The 20,879-nt window shown below is 42.7% G+C and overlaps 1 protein-coding gene across 3 annotated transcripts in view; it reads left to right on the top strand.

Annotated features, from left to right (window-relative positions):
- PTPRG (protein tyrosine phosphatase receptor type G) overlaps window positions 1-20,879 on the top strand; it is a 360,490-nt gene that overhangs the window by 293,695 nt on the left and 45,916 nt on the right. For all 3 annotated transcript variants that reach the window (XR_011850197.1, XM_072127175.1, XM_072127176.1), the window contains 2 exons: window positions 7,084-7,175; window positions 20,249-20,340. Coding sequence is in view for 2 of the 3 variants with exons in the window: in XM_072127175.1 (XP_071983276.1) it covers window positions 7,084-7,175; window positions 20,249-20,340 (184 nt within the window). In the remaining variant the exon portion in view is untranslated. The remainder of the gene's footprint in view (window positions 1-7,083; window positions 7,176-20,248; window positions 20,341-20,879) is intronic.

The following is a 20,879-nucleotide window of genomic DNA, read 5'->3' as shown; positions in this document are numbered from 1 at the left end:
GCCAGAGCTGAGGCTACATGGTGCGGCTGCTCCACACCCCCCAGTAGCCTCTTGCATTTTCAGCACTCGTCTGCGAAGCTGGGTTCTGCGCATGCACAGAACGCAGGCCGCCGGCTGCGCAGTCTCTGCTCTGAAGCCGGAGCTACTGCGCATGCGCAGAACCTAGCTTTGCAGAGGAGTGCTCCTGGTAGCAGGGCGCTGAACATGCATTGGTAGGCGGAACGCAAGAGGCTACTGGGCCTTGGATTAGCCGAACCATGTAGCCTCATCTCTGGCTACTTTAGGAAATTTGAATATTGGGGGAATTAAAATTTCTAAAAGCTACGGGCCGCGAAAGAATTAGCCCTAAAAAAGCTACTTAATAAGGGTATTAAGGGTATGTCCACATGGTCAAATTTTAATGGTGTTTTTACCCCTAGTAAAAAGAAAAAAAACCTGCAGGCCTCCCATTGGATAGGTTTTTGGGCACAGATTTCCCTCCAAAAAAAAATCCTCCATGTGAACATGCCATCAGAGGTTTTCGTAGAGGTGAAGACTAGATAAACCTGCCTCTTTCCTGAAACAGCGCCACAATGGTAGTGTCCAGTATTGCACTTTAGTTTTATTGAAGGAAGATGAACAAAAATGCAATATTACTAAGCAATACTATTAGATCTTACTGCTGATATCTCCTGTGTCTGTAACCATAGGATTTATGGCATATTCTATAGCGGATGTGTGTGTGCGCTCTCTATTAATGGAGGATGGTCGCTCAGAGTCATTGCCAATATCCTGATCTGTAGATGGCTAAAGCCCTGGTGGACCGCTCTCTCCAGGCTCATTGATTAGAGGCATCAGACCTCGTCCACCATCCATTCTCTGCCTGCAATTACCCATCCATTCCCCCCCAGGGTGCAGGAGATTTGGGACAAAAGGCAGCATGATGAAAAGTGACATATTGTTAAATAATACACAGCGATTCCCCCGCTCAATACGGCAGATTCTTCCTCTTCCAGTCAGGGGTGATGACATTGTATTGATCTGTACACAGTGAGGGCTTTTTGACAATGAACGTTTACGTAAAATGCTTTTGAATGTGCGAGACATACCTCACGTACATGGATGTGTATTCCATATCCATCTATCCATCCAATAAGTAACATTGTAGTCCATACAAGGACCTTCCAAAGGCATTTCTGTTTAATATCCATCTATCTCAGAGGTTGCTCTCCTTCTAGACAACCCACAACCTTTACTGGTTTTTCATGTGTCTCCAATTGAAGATCGGATACAAATCTAACGCTCCACTCAGCTCTATGTTCTCTGGTCACTAAAAGTTTTACCCTATCGACAAGGAAAAACTTATTGGTGGAGGTCCCAATTAAGTTCGGATTAAGACTTCCATGGGCCAAGGGTGGTATGAATATTACACCCTCTACAAGTTCTCTGGTCACTAAAAGTTTTACCCTATCGACAAGGAAAAACTTATTGGTGGAGGTCCCAATTAAGTTCGGATTAAGACTTCCATGGGCCAAGGGTGGTATGAATATTACACCCTCTACAAGTTCTCTGGTCACTAAAAGTTTTACCCTATCGACAAGGAAAAACTTATTGGTGGAGGTCCCAATTAAGTTCGGATTAAGACTTCCATGGGCCAAGGGTGGTATGAATATTACAGCCCCTACAAGTTCTCTGGTCATTAAAATTTTTACCCTACTGACAAGGAAAAACTTATCGATGGATGTCCCAATTAAGGTCGGATTGAGACTTCCCTGGGCCAAGAGTTGTATGAATATTACACCCCTACAAGTTCTCTGGTCACTAAAAGTTTTAGCCTATCGACAAGGAAAAAATTATTGGTGGAGGTCCCAATTAAGGTCGGATTAAGACTTCCATGGGTCATGTATGAATATTACACCCCCTACAAGTGAGGAATCACTTCCCCCAAGAAGAATCCTGATCTTGGAGGTTTACGTCTCATGAACGTTGACCCAAATTTCACTTCCGTTTGATACAACATGTGATGACCGTGATCCATGAGCGCAGAATAGTCCTTGTCCCGGTGGCTTCTCCTCCTTCCTTGGCCTCGCTACTTGGTGGCACGTCGTTACCGTACTTTCCTTCGGCAGTGACCTTCACACGACATTGAAACATTTGCATTCTTGTGAATTATTGTTGCTACTTAGTGGAAATATTTGTGTAGCGGACATCACCTCCCTGGATTTCTCAGCAAAGCTTTTTTTTTTTTCTTTTTGCTGCTCCGGAGACTTTTTATTTTGTGAATTTACAGCAGGAATTTTCTGTCGAGGCTGCATTAAGGGAAATACAGAGGAGGCGGAATGTGACTGTAAACCTATTCAGGTGGATTTATTAAAGCGAGCGAGTGCCTCATAGTGTTCACCGGCTCAGACAGTCTCATCCGGCGAGGCGGCTCCTGCATATAATCCGAAGTTTGATTTAGGGAAAACTAAGCTGAGACTCTGATAAGAAAAAGGGTAGTATTTAAGGATGTAAAGTTCTATTTTAAAGGGAGTTTTGGACTATGGACACTGAGTAATGACTCAGTATCAGATTGGTTGGGGTCCAACAACCAGCATCTTCACAGATCAGATGTTAGAGAGGAGCAGAAGCAGACAGCGCCGTTCTCTGTGTAGTGGTCAGACCACGTTACTGCAGTTTAGCTCATAAATTTGAATGGGACAGAATAACTAGTAATGCACTTTAAAAAGAACGGATCTGCCATTTTCCTGTTCCATTCTCTGCCCAGCAGCGGTTCTCTGGGGGTGCTCTGTGTTGGACCTGTATCAATCTGGAACTGATCTTTGATTATGTTATCAAAGATCAATTTTTGGGATTGCATTTTGACAATAAGCTGAATTGTATTGTGATACGCTCAATTGTATCCGGGATGCTGGCAACGGCTGTTGAATTTACCTGCAGCACCCCCACAGGAGAGATCAAGAATTGCACAGGAGAACCGATGTCAAGTGCTCCAAAACTGGTCGGCTTGCTGGTGTGTTTGGTCAAAGAGATGTTGACCATGTGGTGGAAACATTTCATGTATGAACACCACAGGGAACGGACTATATGCATCACAATTATATATGATGCAAGGAGTCCCCTGCATCCACAACCATGCCAGACTATGTTCCATGTTATTGCAGGGACTCCTTGCTTCATTTATAAAACTGGTTGTCCACAAGCTGGTTTGCTCCTATAAACTCACTTTGCACAATTGTGGGATTCACCGGACCTCTAATTACTGGACTGAATGGACCTCTAATTACTGGACTGAATGGACCTCTGTATGCTGTATTTGTGTGAGGTGTGTGTATATACATGCTATCGTATGTAACAATGTAATTGCTGTATGTGTGCGTATATGTGATGTGTATACGCTGTATGACTGTGTATATAGTACTGTATGTATGTGTGTATATACTGTATGTATGTGTATATGGTGTGTATATACTGTGTGATTGTAACTCACGTGTGAGTATACAGATATGTATATTTGTTTTTTTTAAGGGGAATGAGGTCCCCATTCAGAAGTCATCTATGGGGCCCCAAATCTCCAAGTTACACCCTTGCTTGGACCAAATATTTTCCTAGGTAACAGGCCTAATGCCTGGATTCCCTTCCTAGGGAACGTGTTCGGTCCTTGAAGTGCAATCACAGCATGTTCCATGTTATCATTTGAAGGTTTGTCTCCTCTGTCTAATACTGTCTAATCAGTGGGGACTCTGTAGGGACACACCCCTTTGACAAGACTTCATGGTAACTCCTAATAGTCAATTGGGTATGTAGGATACTCTGTCACATCTCCGTGTATAGAAGGATATAGTATTAATAGATGTTCTGTAGATGATATAAAGCTGCAGAATATATGATTGGATATAGATTAGCCAGATCTCTCACTGTATCTATAGAAAGGACTGTATGTTCAGCGATTCAGTGCCAGCCTCAGGGCATCAACCTAGACTGTCAGTTACAGAACACCCAAAATAGGCAAAACTCCAAACGATTAACGTGAAAAAGAGGCGGTTTCTTCATTCAGCCATATGTGCAACATTTGGGGTAAAACGTTGTACATATGGGAGAATAAAGGAAATCCTCCTTTCACTTGAACATCTTGGAGTAATGCCTAGTTTGATTCTATCTCCTGTCTATCTATCTATCTATCTACCTATTATCTATCTATCTATCTATCTATCTATCTATCTATCTATCTATCTATCTATCTACCTATTATCTATCTATCTATCTATCTATCTATCTATCTATCTATCTATCTATCTCCTATCTCTCTATATACCTCTCTATCTATCTCTCTAACTAACAAACTAAAGGAAAGTCCAAGGGAGCACAGTGTGTCAAACCCCTTACAAGGAAGGTTGATACAAAAACGGTGGCTCCTGACCCGGATCTGTTGATGAATCCAAGGAAATAAGGCAGCGCTCCAAGACTAAACACAAGTGTAGCAGGAGAAGCGTCACTCCATATTGGAAAGTTGCACATGGAATAAATCCTTGTATTTTGTCTGTTTGTCTTTCTCAGATCAATCTCCCTATTATTATCAATCTACCTCTCTATCATTCTATCATGTATCAATCAGTTCTCTATCTAGTGCGGATCTATTGATTATTCTACCAATCCATTTATCCATCTATTTATTATGTATAAATGTTATCTTCCACTCTATATTAACTGACTTTCTCATGTATATGTCTAGTTATCTATCTAGTGTTTATCAAGCCATTATCTGTCCTATCCGTCTCTATCTCCTATCGATCTGTCTCTATCTCCTATCGATCCGTCTCTATCTCCTATCGATCCGTCTCTATCTCCTATCGATCCGTCTCTATCTCCTATCGATCCGTCTCTATCTCCTATCGATCCGTCTCTATCTCCTATCGATCCGTCTCCATCTCCTATCGATCCGTCTCCATCTCCTATCGATCCGTCTCCATCTCCTATCGATCCGTCTCCATCTCCTATCGATCCGTCTCCATCTCCTATCGATCCGTCTCCATCTCCTATCGATCCGTCTCCATCTCCTATCGATCCGTCTCCATCTCCTATCGATCCGTCTCCATCTCCTATCGATCCGTCTCCATCTCCTATCGATCCGTCTCCATCTCCTATCGATCCGTCTCTATCTCCTATCGATCCGTCTCTATCTCCTATCGATCCGTCTCTATCTCCTATCGATCCGTCTCTATCTCCTATCGATCCGTCTCTATCTCCTATCGATCCGTCTCTATCTCCTATCGATCCGTCTCTATCTCCTATCGATCCGTCTCTATCTCCTATCGATCCGTCTCCATCTCCTATCGATCCGTCTCCATCTCCTATCGATCCGTCTCCATCTCCTATCGATCCGTCTCCATCTCCTATCGATCCGTCTCCATCTCCTATCGATCCGTCTCCATCTCCTATCGATCCGTCTCCATCTCCTATCGATCCGTCTCCATCTCCTATCGATCCGTCTCCATCTCCTATCGATCCGTCTCCATCTCCTATCGATCCGTCTCCATCTCCTATCGATCCGTCTCCATCTCCTATCGATCCGTCTCCATCTCCTATCGATCCGTCTCCATCTCCTATCGATCCGTCTCCATCTCCTATCGATCCGTCTCCATCTCCTATCGATCCGTCTCCATCTCCTATCGATCCGTCTCCATCTCCTATCGATCCGTCTCCATCTCCGCATCTTTCTCTATATGTCTCTATACTTATCTGTCTATCATCTTTCTTTATACATCTCTATATTATCTCTCAATCACTCTTTAGCTATCTCTCTACCTCTCTATCTATTTATCTAAATAAAAGTCCAGAGAAGAAGTGCCTAATACATGCAAAGTAGGAGCATGTGATACAAAAAGTGAAAAATGGGCTGCATTCCAGAGTGTTGCTTATTTTTACATTTTTCATATCGATCTCTTATTTATCTCATATCTCTTCTTGTCTATGTATCTTACTGTCTATCTCATATCTCTGTCTATGTATCTTACTATCTATCTCGTATCTCTGTCTATGTATCTTACTATCTTATCTCTGTCTGTATCTTACTATCTATCTCACATCTCTGTCTATGTATCTTACTATCTATCTCGTATCTCTTTATCTCCAATTTCTTTTATCCACCGTTTTCTATGTGTCTGTCTATAATCTCTCCTATTATCTATTTCTAAGTCCTTGTCCTTGTATCAGTAGATCAGTAGATAAGTGAATGAGAGGATAGATAGATGACACTACATGTAGCCTGTACACACATGGTCTGGAGCAGCAGAAGTTGTGTATACAATGTGTCTCTCTATACTCGTTACGTTGTAATCCTAATATGTTTCCCATCTGATGGATGAGGCAGCGCCCGGGCAGGTGTTGGGTAAGGTGGGTGCAGGGGGGAGAGAGGAGGCTCCATTGTTATGGGCTGTAGTCAGGCAGGAGACCCCCCTCGCCCCCAGCACCACCCAGTGCTGACAGAGATCTGGCTCATTACATATTCAGCTCCGGCCCCTGGCTGCTCGGCTCTGACGCTGCTCACTGAAGCCTCATTCAACTTCACCATGCAAAAGCTTCTGCTGGGCGTCCATGCCTGGCTGCTCTGCGCCCTGTCTGCCATGACCAGCCTGTGTTCTCTGCTTTGCTTTAAGTACAGGTAAATGACCGCCGCCTTTATGTATCCGTCTCGTCGTCAGTCCCTTCCGGGTGTCACTGTGTGTCTGTCATGTGGGGCCTCTTGCCGGGACCACCACAATAGGCCTATCCCCCCCCCCTCCTACTATCCCCTTGTATGGCACAGCAGGGTGAGGATAGACCTGTACCCTCCTGGGCATGGACAAGGAATCGCCCTTTCCTAAATAACGTAGACAAACAAATGTGTCAAATAATGGTGTTGTTGTTGCGGAATGTTTCGGATTGTTAAAAGTTTAGCGTTGACTCATATGTCGGAGAAGTGTGGTGATGATGTGGGGGCGAGAGCACAATCCAGTCTTATGTAAATGTATGGAAGTTCTCCGTAGGAGGTTTGTGGAAGCAGAGAGTTCAGCGCACGACTTTTACTATCCCTGTCATTTAATATTTATGTCTCCTCTTCTACAGGAAGTGTTTCCAGACCGCGCACTTCTACGTCGATGACAGCAGCTCGCCAAGAGTCGTCCCCAATGACAACATACCCATCATCCCCATTCCAGGTAGAGTAAATGGACTTTATGGATAGTGATGTAGCGGTGCCGAGTTTGTCATGTGGTGCAACCAATTTATGTAGTACTAGTGTTTTGTGACAGCACTGAAAGGGTTAACATATATCGATGATTGATTGATATGCTGATGGGATCTTTAATCAGTGCCCAGTCCGGATTGTACTTGCCATGCTAGACCATGCTCCTTTGTTTCTTGATGGTTCTCCTCGGCTTTGGACATCCCATGATTGGCCCGTTCTAGTCTGTGACCAATATTATGGCAGCACGGTGGCTGAATGGTTAGCACTACAGCCTTGCAGCGCTGGGGTCCTGGGTTCAAGACCCATCCCGGTCAACATCTGCAAAGAGTTTGTATGTTCTTTCCGTGTTTGTGTGCGTCCTCCGGTTTCCTCCCACACTCCAAAACATACTGGTAGGTTGTTTAGATTGTGAGCCCCATTGGGGACAGGGACTGATTTGGAAAGCTCTGTGCAGCGCTGCGTAATCTGTAGGCGCTATGTACATAAATTATTAATATTATTATAATATTACATCAGCAGAGGGCATTGTATTAAGGCTCACACCATTGGGGCAGTATCCTAGAAACAAGTTAAAAGTTGAATTGTCCCTTGACCTTCTGAGGACTTTCAGTTCTGCAGTTGAGAACCTTTGTAGGACCTTTATGGGTCCTTGGATGCTTTTATAGACAGCTGTGTTGAGAAATGGCACACAAGTATGAGGATTTGGGTGGCCTAGGTCCTGGGCGGCCACCAAAACCACCCATTTTATAATCTGCTACTGCCTAGAGATGTGTGTGCAGGAGGCTTCCAAATTTAACCAGGTTATATCTCAATGAGACATCAGCCTATCCATTAACAAGGTATCTATGACATCACAAAACGTCAAAGTGATGTCATCATTCCCTACTCATTTGATCAGTTCTTTAAGTCTTGATGCCATCATACTGAGAAAGTATTAAAGGAATATGAATCTTTACAATATACACAGAATAGGGAAAGTATATTGTGGGTGGAGTGACCCTTCATACATTGGTTTCCATGGTAATGTAGCTGCCGCGTGTAATGACAAAATAATGAGGAGGCAGAACATACCCCCCCATAATCCCATCTCCTGCTCCACCACAACACCTGCCCAATCCCATTTTCCAGATGAGCTCCGCAGTCACTGATAGAAGACGTCGCTTTATGTCAATCCCATCATTTGGCCCCTTGATCTTTGCCGGTGATTTAAGATACTTAGTCCCTTAGTCACAGGAGGATTTATATCCCAGAATCCTTTTATGATGGATCATTCTGTGGTAGCGCTCTATAATCCGTGTAATATATATACTGGTACTGAGTTTATGTGGTCATTGGTAAAATATCTATCTATCTATCTCATATCTTTCTATCTATCTCATATCCATCTATCTATCTATATCTATCTATCTATGTTCTTTCTATCTATCTATCTATCTCTCTATCTATCTATCTCTCTATCTATCTATCTCTCTATCTATCTTCTATCTATCTATCTCTATCTATCTTCTATCTATCTATCTATCTATCTATCTATCTATCTATCTATCTATCATCAGATCTATTTATCAATCTATCTCATATCTATCTATCTCGTATATCTCATATCTATCTATCTCGTATATCTCATATCTATCTATCTCGTATATCTCATATCTATCTATCTCGTATATCTCATATCTATCTATCTCATATCTATCTATCTATCTATCTCATATCTATCTATCTCATATCTTTCTATCTATCTCATATCCATCTATCTATCTATATCTATCTATCTATGTTCTTTCTATCTATCTATCTCTCTATCTATCTCTCTATCTATCTCTCTATCTATCTTCTATCTATCTATCTCTATCTATCTTCTATCTATCTATCTATCTATCATCAGATCTATTTATCAATCTATCTCATATCTATCTATCTCGTATATCTCATATCTATCTCGTATATCTCATATCTATCTATCTCGTATATCTCATATCTATCTATCTCGTATATCTCATATCTATCTATCTCGTATATCTCATATCTATCTATCTATCTATCTATCTATCTATCTATTATCTATCTCATATCTATCTGGTGGCATAACCTAGAAAAGCAGAGCTCCATAGCGAACTTCTGAATGGGGCCTCACTTATCCCTTAAACATACAGTATATACACACCATATATACATACAGCATACACACCGTACCATATACACACACATACAGCATATACAGTACACATCACTGTACACACATACAGCATATTCATATCCAAAACTACAGGTGGCGGGCCCCCTGACACTACGGGCCTCATAGCAGTTGCTGCGGCTGCTACCCCTGTAGTTACGCCTATCTATCTCATATCGATCTATCTCATATCGATCTATCTCATATCGATCTATCTCATATCGATCTATCTCATATCGATCTATCTCATATCTATCACGTGTTTATTTATCTAGTATATTTGTATCTATCCAATATCTAACTCATATCTGTCATCTTTATATCTTGTATCAATCTATACATCTATCTTGTATCTAACTATCTATAGTTCAGTTATTATTATAATAATAATAATCCCTTTATTTATATAGCGCACACAGATTATGCAGCGCTGCACAGAGTTTGCCAAATCAGTCCCTGCCCCCAATGGGGCTCACAATCTAATCACCCGACCAGTATGTTTTTGGAGTGTGGGAGGAAACCGGAGGACCCGGAGGAAACACACACAAACACGGAGAGAACATACAAACTCTTTGCAGATGTTGACCCTGGGACTTGAATCCAGGACCCAGCGCTGCAAGCCTGTAATGCTAAGCACTGAGCCACCATGCTGCCCATTATCACTGCCAAGTAAATGGGTCTCTGTTGCAGTTAAAGTTGCCCATGTACTTTCAGTAGCTGGCAGCAGAGAAGGTCTTCCTCATGCCCCTCCATACACCTGCATGCTCTTTGTAGCCTAGTGTGCATGTACTGACCCCCTAGATAGCAGCCATCTTTTGTGTAAGCGGGGCATTAGGACACTATGTAATACAGCAATCCCCCTGCTGTGCAGCTGCCAACCTGGCATTGAGATATTACCATGTGATAACTTGTCACACTGTCTAATAGGGGCAGGGGAGACCCAAGCCACGGCATTTATTAGCTCTTTAATCATAGGGTTAAATAATATGTTCTAAGACTATACAATGTACTTTCTCTCCATTTTCAATATCCCTGTGTGCTGTCAGTGAATGGAAAAATTACTGTCGCATCCCTTACAGACTGAATACTGCTCACAGCTGAAGGTTTGTTACAGTGGTTATTGTTCTCAGCTAGTTCAGCCTATGACATGGACATGTTTCCAGTTACTGACAGAAAGCAGAGGTTTGTGAAGAATTGAAGAACAAAACGGATGATATAACTTGGTAGTTCAAGGTTTGTAGTCTTTAGGGGGCCCATAATGTTTCTCTTACCTACTCAAACAGACCAGTATTATGGACAGTACTTTATAATCGGGAGGGGGGGTGGGCTGGTACCGATTTTGCATTGGGATCCAGCAGCTTCAAGTTACGTCTCTGAAGAAGGGGTAGGTAGGTGGAGGATGAAGGTCATTAGGTAGAAGGATCAACGATAGATTGATAAGGCTGTGTCTGGGATCTCTATGGAATTTTTTTTTAAATTCTAAATAAAGAACTGATGTTCTATTATCAGAGTTAAAAAAAAAAAATAAAAAAAATAATGGAGCTGCCACACCTATCGCGGGAGCCTATACTAACTTGTCCCTTCAAAGGGCATCAACCACCAGGATGAAGGATTGTAAACCAACACACTGACATACTCCTTTAGTTTCTTCAAACTTTGTGTTTACGAAAAAAAAAACCTTTTAAAAATTATGCAAATGAACCTGAAGGGCTCCAGCTCCAAAGATATCAATGGAGCCTGTAGCCCCTCCGGCTTATTTGCAACCTTTTTAAAAACATTTTCTTAAAAACCAGGGCAAAAGAAGCTGCAAGAAGAGTGGATCACACCTGCATGTCAGTGTGCTTGGTTTACAGTCCTTCATCCTGGTGGTAGATGCCCTTTGAAGGGACAATTCATGACACCATCAATTTTTCTGTATATCCCTTCTGTTATATTGGGTTCTTCATACCAGGGTCCACACATTGAGGGTCTGTACCGAAGGACGGTTAATAATAGTGTTTTCCCCCAAAAAAATGATAATAGTTATTCTATTATTGCAATCCTACTGTTTTAATTTTTCAATAGCATAAAAACTAAATTATTATTCTTATTATAATATATTCTATAATATATTTTATATTTATTATAATTTCTTGTCGTAAATAACCAATATCTCTCGTATTGTATTGAGCAGTGGGCGGTAACATTTTTAGCATTTTTTGCCTTTTTCCAGTAATCACGAAATAATGGTATGATAATAAGTTGTCTTCCCTGCATTCAGATCCTTAAATTTAAAGGGATGTGCTAATTAGATGCCGCCGCTGGAATCCATGACAATGTTTTGACTCCCAGTCGTAATTAAAATTCCCACCGTCGTTCTCATTGACTAATCAGAATGTCGGCAGCGGGTATTGATTCACGTTTTGCTTTTCTGCCTTTGTCTATGTAATCATACCTTAGGAGCCCCGGCTTGTAGGGGAAATCAAAAGTTTAAAGGAAAGGGGGCGGGGAAGAGACAAAGTCATTACATTCAGAACCTGAGATTTTCTTAAATAAGCCCCCATCCCCCCTACCCCTGTCGTGTTTTGTCTGATGCTCTGAGTTACGATTCAGAGGTCTATCTCTTTGTGTTCTTCGCCTTAATAAAGTCTAAGCTGCGACTTCATTAGTGGAAATTAATATTTAATGATGTTTAAATATTGCTGCCGCGAAGGATAAAGGATCACGGAGCTGATTTCCATTCCATGACTTATTTAAGAGGAATGTATTCATTGTTCAAGTTTCGAACGCTGCGTCCTGTTGTCAGCAGGTGATTCCGGAGATGCACAGGGGGTTTAAGGAAATCTACCATCAAAATCCATCATGATAAACCAGGAACACTTACTCATGGATCCAGGCACCAAGACTGTGTTAATTTTATATTTGTTATCCGTGGCCTCCTTTCCTCTAAAATCAACTTTTAAAATTATGCTAATGAGCCTTAGGGGCTACTCTTCCCCGCTCTGTGATCTGGCTTTATAGACTATTACACTGTCTAACCTTCCCCCCTGCACCCTCAGTACTGAGAATACAGCAGGAAGCTCTCACTGCACGAGTGCTGAGGGAGCAGGGGCGAGGGTGAGACTCTGTAACAGATTAGACTAGGGTAGCCCCACAGTCTCATTAGCATAATTTTAAAAGTTGATTTTAATAGGAAGGAGGTCATGGATAATAAATATAAGGAGATTACCACAGTCCCGGTGCCTGGATCTATGAGTAAGTGTCCCTGGGTTATCAGGATTGCTTCCTTTAAGGAGCAAAAAACAGAAAAAAGATAATGTACATCCCTTAGTATTTTCCTTTTTCCTTTACTCTAATTCATTCTTATGAAAGTTGTGAGATATAGATGAAATTTCCAAAAATGTCCATGGAGCCAACTTTTTACTGATGGAAAAAAAAAAAACCTCGGCCTGGCTGTAAGACAACTGGCATCAGCAGGAGCCAAAGCTCCTCCCCCCAAAAAACTTTTACTTACAAACAAGCCTTCACTTGCCATTCTCTTCCTCTCCGTGTCAGTCTCTATGATCACAAGTCCCCAACGATCATACATTTTTTTCCTGTACCGCAGATGTTTTTGTGGGATAACCCATCCAAACATCACCTGGTTAGAAATGGGATCTTCCAGTAAAAATCCAGACCGTTGTTAAATATTCATTCTCCAAGGCCTTCCTTTTTTTCAGAAACGAAAGGGAAATTGACATATCTGATACCCCAGCAAGTAATGTGTGAGGGGGTCTATATTTTAGGCTATTGCCCAGAAGATGACGGCCATCTTGAAAGCTGCCATATTGTATCAGATCACTGAAGACCAAGATTGTCTCCGATATCGATTGCCGTAATTAGATTTGTAATGACTCTTAAACCACAACCTATATCAACATAAAAAGGGTTGGATCTGGCATCTTCAGCTCTGTGTTCAGCACGTCCCATAGCGGTGTATCGCAGGGAACGTTACTAGTTGTTGTTGGAAATTTCTATGTTTATAACTTTTGAACCACGAGAGAGAGTGAAATTGAATTTCTACCTTCCCACTGGAAAAACTTGCCCCTGAACCAATGGCGTCTTTCAAAATGCCGACCATGTTCCAGACATAGGCTCAAAGTCAGGCCCCCTCACCCATTACTTGCTTGGTATCAGAGATGTCATATCCTTTTCATTACTAAAATAAAAGGATGTCCTGAGACTTCTCACCCTCCCTTTAAATGGGACCTACATCATTAATCTAATATAGCCACATACTTCAGTTTCTGTGTAGATCTATGAAGGGTCTGACTAGTTGGGTTTAAATGAAACGTACCACTACGGATCTACCTATTAAGGTAGACCCGGTGGTAGGTGCATCTAACATATGTAAGGATAGCCCTTTTAAGGGCTAATCCTTTACTCCCCTCTATCTTTTCTAATCTTTAATCAGGGTAATATGTAAATGTTCTAAAGAGGCTACTGGGGCGTGGAGCAGCTGGAGCTGAGGCAACATGGCGCGACTACTCCACGCCCCAGAAGCCTCTTTGATCCTCCTACCCAGACATCTTGAGCGCAGCTACCAGGAGCTGCGCACACTCGTAAGCAAAGTCGGAGTTCTGCGCATGCGAGCCGAGATTGCGCATGCGGAGTACTCTGGCTTTTCATAGCTCCTTGTAGCTGCGCGGAAGATGTCTGGGTAGGAGGATCAAAGAGGCTACTGGGGCGTGGAGTAGTTGCGCCGTGTTGCCTCAGCTCCGGCTACTCCACGCCCCAGTAGCCTCTTTAGAAAATTTGCATATTACCCTGATTAAAGATTAGAAAAGATAGAGGGGAGTAAATGATTAGCCTTACATTCGTTAGATGCACCTACCACTGGCTCTACCTTAATAGGTAGATCCATAGTGGTAGGTTTCCTTTAATATACCGTATCTCGATTACAATGAATGTTGTTTTCCTCTTTCTAATGTTCTCCGGAGTGGATTTGTGACCGTGCAAGAATTTTCAATCCCTGCACAGAATCTGGACTAAATCTCTAGTGATGGAGCATCACATTGGATTAATGTATCGCGGCCGACTTGTTATGCCGTACAGTTTCCTCACATGACATTGGAAAGGATCGCAGCGAGGATTTGTTCTAACAGATGTGATGTTCCGTCGTTCCTCCTCAGTATTGCACCCACTCCAGTTCCCTCCGTCGTTAAATGGAACAGATTGTTACGCTGATTGAAGGCCGGACTCTCGAAGCCATTAGAAAAGCAAGAAAATAAAACCCTATCCAATTTTCTCTGGTTCCAATATGTTTCCCATCGCTGAGTTAAAGGACTTTCTTCCCGACCTTCACCTTGTGCTTCTATATGCAGACTGAGCAAAGTGTTCTCAAAACACGTTCCGTCTCTCCAGATAACAATGTTTCCTTCTACAAAAAATTATTTTGGTTCACAAGCAAAACTTTACGAGAAGTTTTAAACGACATCTACCACCAGGATGAAGGATTGTAAACCAAGCACACTGACATACTAGTGTGCGCCCCCTCTGGCAGCATCTGCTCTTCTTTAAACTTCCTATACCCTTGAGTCTTTTTTTATAATTTATTATATGTTTGAGGAGTTGGTCCATTTTATCACTACTCCGGCTCCACCAAAATTGTCACTGATTCCAACTCCATATCCCTGACCCTATCAACTCAGGTGTTTAGAAGGGAACTCCAACCCAGGATGCAAGGTTAACCAAGTAGTAGTCTGTTCATATGAAGTGGCGGGACCGTGGCCCAGGCTTGACTGGTCGCATTCTTTGCAATCCCTCAATTAATACCCCTTCCCTGATTACAAGAAAGAGGCAAATAAGGATAAAGTGCAAATTCTGTAACCTATCCCATAACCAAGAGACATTTATAATACTGGTGGAAGAGGAGTCTGTGCACTAATATCTGATAGCAGGACAAAACCCCAACTTCTGCATCCGGGGTCGGGGTTAGGAGATTACAAACAGGGCATTTGCCCAGGGCCCCCTGTCCTAAAGGGGCCCCCTGCATGTAGACTTTTTTGGGCAGAAGATGTGTTGCTCCTTCAATACCTCTTGTTGGATTCTATCTATGTGATATTTATATATCTGTCTATCGAACCATTTATCTATCTAGCTCTTTCTCTACTTATCTATGAATCTTTATCAAGAATATCTATGAATATCTATTCTCAATCAATCGATCTTCTATCTCTCCTTTACAGTATCTACCTCAGATCTATCTATCATCTATCTATATACAGTCATCTTTATATTTCTGCATCTATAAATCTATATCATCTTTCATATTTATCAGAAATCTCCCCATCATCTGTCTACCTCCCCTTTAAAATTCTCCTACAGTCCCATATTGCAGATTGCTTTACCATGCTACTGGGACCCCACTTTTAGTTTTGCCCACTTTGTCTGGAACCGGACCTGTCTGCATCCCGTGGCTTTACTCCTACTCCTACTAATATTAAGAATTCTTTATTATACGCAGCGCTGCACAAAGCATGACAAATCGGTCCTTTACATCTTTCCTGCATGTACTGGATTATTTCCATGACTATCTAGGTTTTCCTTATGTTTTTTTTTTAAAAACACTTGCTTTAAAGATCAAAAATACAGAAAATTCCAGCCTTAAAATCTCCTTCGCTTGAAATTTCCCACATGCTTTTTTATTCTATTATTGGAATTAAAACCTGAGAAGAAAAAAAAACCAGTTGAGCCTTTTGCCTCAGGCAGCGCCACCCGAAACAAGATGTGTGGGGGGCAGCATCAGGGGTGCAGTCACCTGCTACAGAGCCGGACCTGATATTTAAAAATACTGGGGCAGATTTACTTACCCGGTCCATTCGCGATCCAGCGGCGCGTTCTCTGCGGTGGATTCGGGTCCGGCGGGGATTCACTAAGGCAGTTCCTCCGACGTCCACCAGGTGGCGCTGCTGCGCTAAAGAGCATCGGATTGCATCGGAGTTCATCGTCCTACCCTGGGTGCAGCGTTTTTTCCGAATCCGTCAGGGTTTTTTACGGCCACCCCCCCCCCCCCCATTTCTGTCGCGTGCATGTCGGCGCCGATGCACCACAATCCAATCGCATGCGCCGAAATCCCGGGGCAATTCAGGAAAAATCGGCGCAAATCGGAAACCCGTCGGGAAAACGCGAATCGGGCCCTTAGTAAATGACCCCCACTGTCTCTTTACATCCGATGTCATCCCTGGTGTGAGACACTGCATGGAGAACCCACTTACTAAAAAGAAATAACCTGATATAGAACTACTGGTTGGGGCAAAGGGGGCGCCATTCTATATCTCGCCTCGAGCAGCAGAAAGTTTATCTTCACCCATATATATAGAATATATTCTGCAGCATGCTCCTCCCCCTTCTGCCCTGTTAATGGATGACAACAGGAGGGAGTCATGTCCCTTTTTCTAAATCCCAACCTTATTCCTTTGCAGCTAAAAATAGAAGTGCTCCTTTAAGTGTGTGTTTTCCATTTGTTTAGATCAGTTTTTTTGCACCCATCTGCCAATGACCCCTGCGATTAGAAAAACAGGTTCTCAAATATTTACCCAGTAAATGCTGAATCCGCAGCCAATCCCTGCGGCCCGCACGCTGCGGCTTGTCCGTGTGATTTGTTACTGTACATTGTACTGTAATCTGAGGTTCTTTTTTAGTCTGCAGATAAATGTTCATCAAACACATCTGTCAGCAGTGGTTTGATAGAAGCTAAAATAAAACAAACAAAAAATGATTAAAACCTGATAGAGCGGGAATAGAGATGTTTAGTATGAAGGAGTTGTAGAGCCCTCTGGTTGTAACCAACCATTATGGGGGCCGTCACCTGACCGCAAAATTTTTTGGCCAGATCACACCCCTGATAGAGGTTTATGGCACCCTATCAGGATGCGTCATGTCTTTTAACGCATCGCGATCTTGCTCTGCGGACGCCATTCGAGTAAGGGAAATGTCCTATACTTCGGTTTAGGTTTGCGGTTGCGCAGCTTTCTATGGAGACGGGATGAGTGACGGAGCAATCAGGTTACGGTCCAGGTCATCACGTGGCCATGTGCAAGAAGCCTTCAAAGAGTATTCCGGTCATTACCAGACATGGGGGGAGTCGACTCCTGAATTGATAGACCCAATAAATTGCAAGAGTTGGAGTTGATGAAAGGTTCTCTTTAAGAGGATTCTTAAATATCGGGCCATATTACAATATGGGTCTTTAGATCTCTAAAATTCTTGGAGCCATGATAAGTTTTTAGTTATGGTTTCATAAAGTCAATCGGTTAAACCTGGACCAAAAAATTGGCCATATTCTCTAGATTGAACTCCTACAAGTAGGGGGCGTAACTACAGTGGTAGCAGTCACACTAAAGAATGGAGGATGTGCACCATTACATACATATTGGAGCACATTTACTAAGGATCAGAACACCGCACTTTCGTACGGTTTTGCGTTTTTTTTCCGATTTGCTCCGAATTGCCCCGGGTTTTTGGCGCACGCGACCGGATTGTGGCTCATCGGCGCCGGCTTGCATGCAACAGAAATCGGGGGGCGTGGCCGTCAGACAACCTGACGGATTTGGACAAACCGCGGAATTTAAAAACGGAATTGTGTCGCAAGATCACACACTTACATGCACCGGGATGAAGAAGCTGAACTCCGGCGGACCTCGGCGCAGAAGCGACGGATGTAGGAACTCGGGCACGCGATCTTAGTGAATTGTGGCACACCCAAATCCTCGTCGGAGAACGCACCGCAGGATCGCGACAGGACCGGGTAAGTAAATCTGCCCCATTATGCTACACATTGTACATCCTAATATGTATACCAACATATATGTGATGTGTATATGCTCTATATGTGAGAGGGAAGCCTTCTATGGGGCCCATCCTCGCCCAGTTACACCCTTGCCTGCAAAGTGACCTGCACTCCCAACATCAAAGCCATCTATGATGCCATAAGTCACTGCCTCCCCATAGGACTGCGATTCCCTACTGTCCTTGTGATGTTGGTACAGGACATGGGGGATGGACTTGGTGATGGGAGCGCCGGTCTGGGGGTCTGTAACGTCCATGGATTGTGATAGAATGAACATGTAGTGGCCTAAATCTTGCAAACCCAATTGTAATATTCAGATAATGTCACCATTCTCCATGTTATCAAAGGGAAATAAAGATCATTAAGTGATCGATTGATGAATATCCCTTTAATACTTGGGTCCATGGGGAAGGCACAATAGCTGCATTACTGACTAGTGAATGGGCTGATATTAGTTTTGTTTTGTCGGAGCGTCTCAGTGTGTTGTATCACACGCGCTGCAATGTACGGGTGTCTTTTATTGGAATTCAGAGTGTGGCAGTAACCGCTGAAAGGTGTAATAATTGCCTAAAACACCATTATAGGATTTCTACTTAACTGCCTCCGAGGGGCGTCCAATTCATTAGTGTGTGAGATTATGAGGTGGTGGCCATGTGTTATCCTGACGTTATTACTTATCACTCAGCTACTTACTGTATGAAATGTACTCACTGCAGTCCAACTATGGGTCCATACATGTGTCTACGGTACCAATGCAAATTCTTCTAACCAGTGGTATAATATCCAACATGCTTGGAAATAATTGGAGAGGCTAGTAAACCATTTCCAAATCACAGTGTCTGCAGGCAGCATGTTATAGAGCAGGAGGAGCTGAGCAGATTGTACATAGTGTCCTATCTGCAGGCAGCATGTTATAGAGCAGGAGGAGCTGAGCAGATTGTACATAGTGTCCTATCTGCAGGCAGCATGTTATAGAGCAGAAGGAGCTGAGTAGATTGTACATAGTGTCCTATCTGCAGGGAGCATGTTATAGAGCAGGAGGAGCAGAGCAGATTATACATAGTGTCCTATCTGCAGGCAGCATGTTATAGAGCAGGAGGGGCTGAGCAGATTGTACATAGTGTCCTATCTGCAGGCAGCATGTTATAGAGCAGAAGGAGCTGAGCAGATTGTACATAGTGTCCTATCTGCAGGCAGCATGGTATAGAGAAGGAGAAGCTGAGCAGATTGTACATAGTGTCCTATCTGAAGGCAGCATGTTATAGAGCAGGTGGAGCTGAGCAGATTGTACATAGTGTTATATCTTTAGGCAGTGTGTTATAGAGCAGGAGGAGCTGGGCATATTGTACATAGTGTTATATCTTTAGGCAGTGTGTTATAGAGCACGGGGAGCTGGGCATATTGTACATAGTGTCCTATCTGCAGGCAGCATGTTATAGAGCAGGAGGAGCTGAGTAGGATTAAGTTGTAGTTTGTAATTCCTTTCCCTCTGAAACTAAGTGCACATCTCCCATAGAAGCCAATGAACTTATCCACGGTGGTCATTTGGGCAATATGTATTTGTGGTGGCTTTACTTATGGGTTTCCACTGTAACTGTCCAGTACTTCTATTAGAACTGAACAGAAACCCCAGATGAAAAATGTGAACTTGACCTTAAATGTTTGTACGAGGAATTGATGTTTCGTCTAAAATCAATTGAGAATTAGGTTATAGTCCTGATTGCACAAATTTTTAAGGAGTTGTCCAGGCAGTGAAGGCATGGGTGCTTTCTTCCTTGGGTAGTGAGTGGTATTGCAACTAATCTCCATTCATCTCTTTACAGCTGAGCTGCAATACCTGCACAAACCATGGTCAGGTGGGGCGCTGTTTTTAGAAGAAAGCATCCATTCAATTTAAAGTCCTCTGTAATGGAGGCTCGCGACCCCCTGTCATCATACTGTAGTGTTTCTGTGGATAGGTGATGAGGACATCCCCTTTAAGTTAAAGATATCAAAGCGAATGACTTATTTATGAGACAAGATTCTGGACTAACGGGCTCTTCGTGTTCCTCCTCCGCAGATGACATGGAAGCCCTTCCAGTCAAGCAGTTTGTCAAACACATCAGCGAACTCTACTCCAACAACCAGCACGGGTTCTCCGAGGAATTTGAGGTAACTTTTTGTGCGTCAAGTACAAATAAAGTTTAAAATCCCAAACCTGTTAAAAATTAAAATGCAAATATTATGTTTCTGTAATTATATATGTGGCTTTTTTATGGTGCAATTTACCTTATGGTGCGCGCGATTAAAGGAGCTGCAGTAAATTCTCTTTATGTCCTCAGTCATTTCGGCAGCAGTTAAGTGAGATATATTGTCACGCTGTAAAAGGGCTGGAGCTGAATACAGATGTGACCCACACATGGGCGATCAGGGGCCGGGCGTCACCAGGGATTCTTCAGCCGAACAATTGAAGAATGGTGCTGCCTGATAAATGCTCCTTTCATACGTCGTCTCTGACCATTGCCAAAGGCCTGACCAGTCACCACAGGAATGAGCCGCCGAATAAAGGGAGAAAAAATTACTTAGTTTTCTGAAACAAAAATAATCGGAAGAAATATTTTCTTAATATTAAAGTATCTCCTAAAAAGAAAACTTAGCAGATAGAGATAGATACAGATTGATCAGTATAGATAGATTTAGTAGAGAAGAAT

This window comes from Engystomops pustulosus, chromosome 10, assembly GCF_040894005.1.
Source record: "Engystomops pustulosus chromosome 10, aEngPut4.maternal, whole genome shotgun sequence".
Lineage (NCBI taxonomy): Eukaryota > Metazoa > Chordata > Amphibia > Anura > Leptodactylidae > Engystomops > Engystomops pustulosus.
The sequence above is the reverse complement of the archived record's forward strand: the minus strand, read 5'-3'. Positions and strand labels throughout refer to the sequence as shown.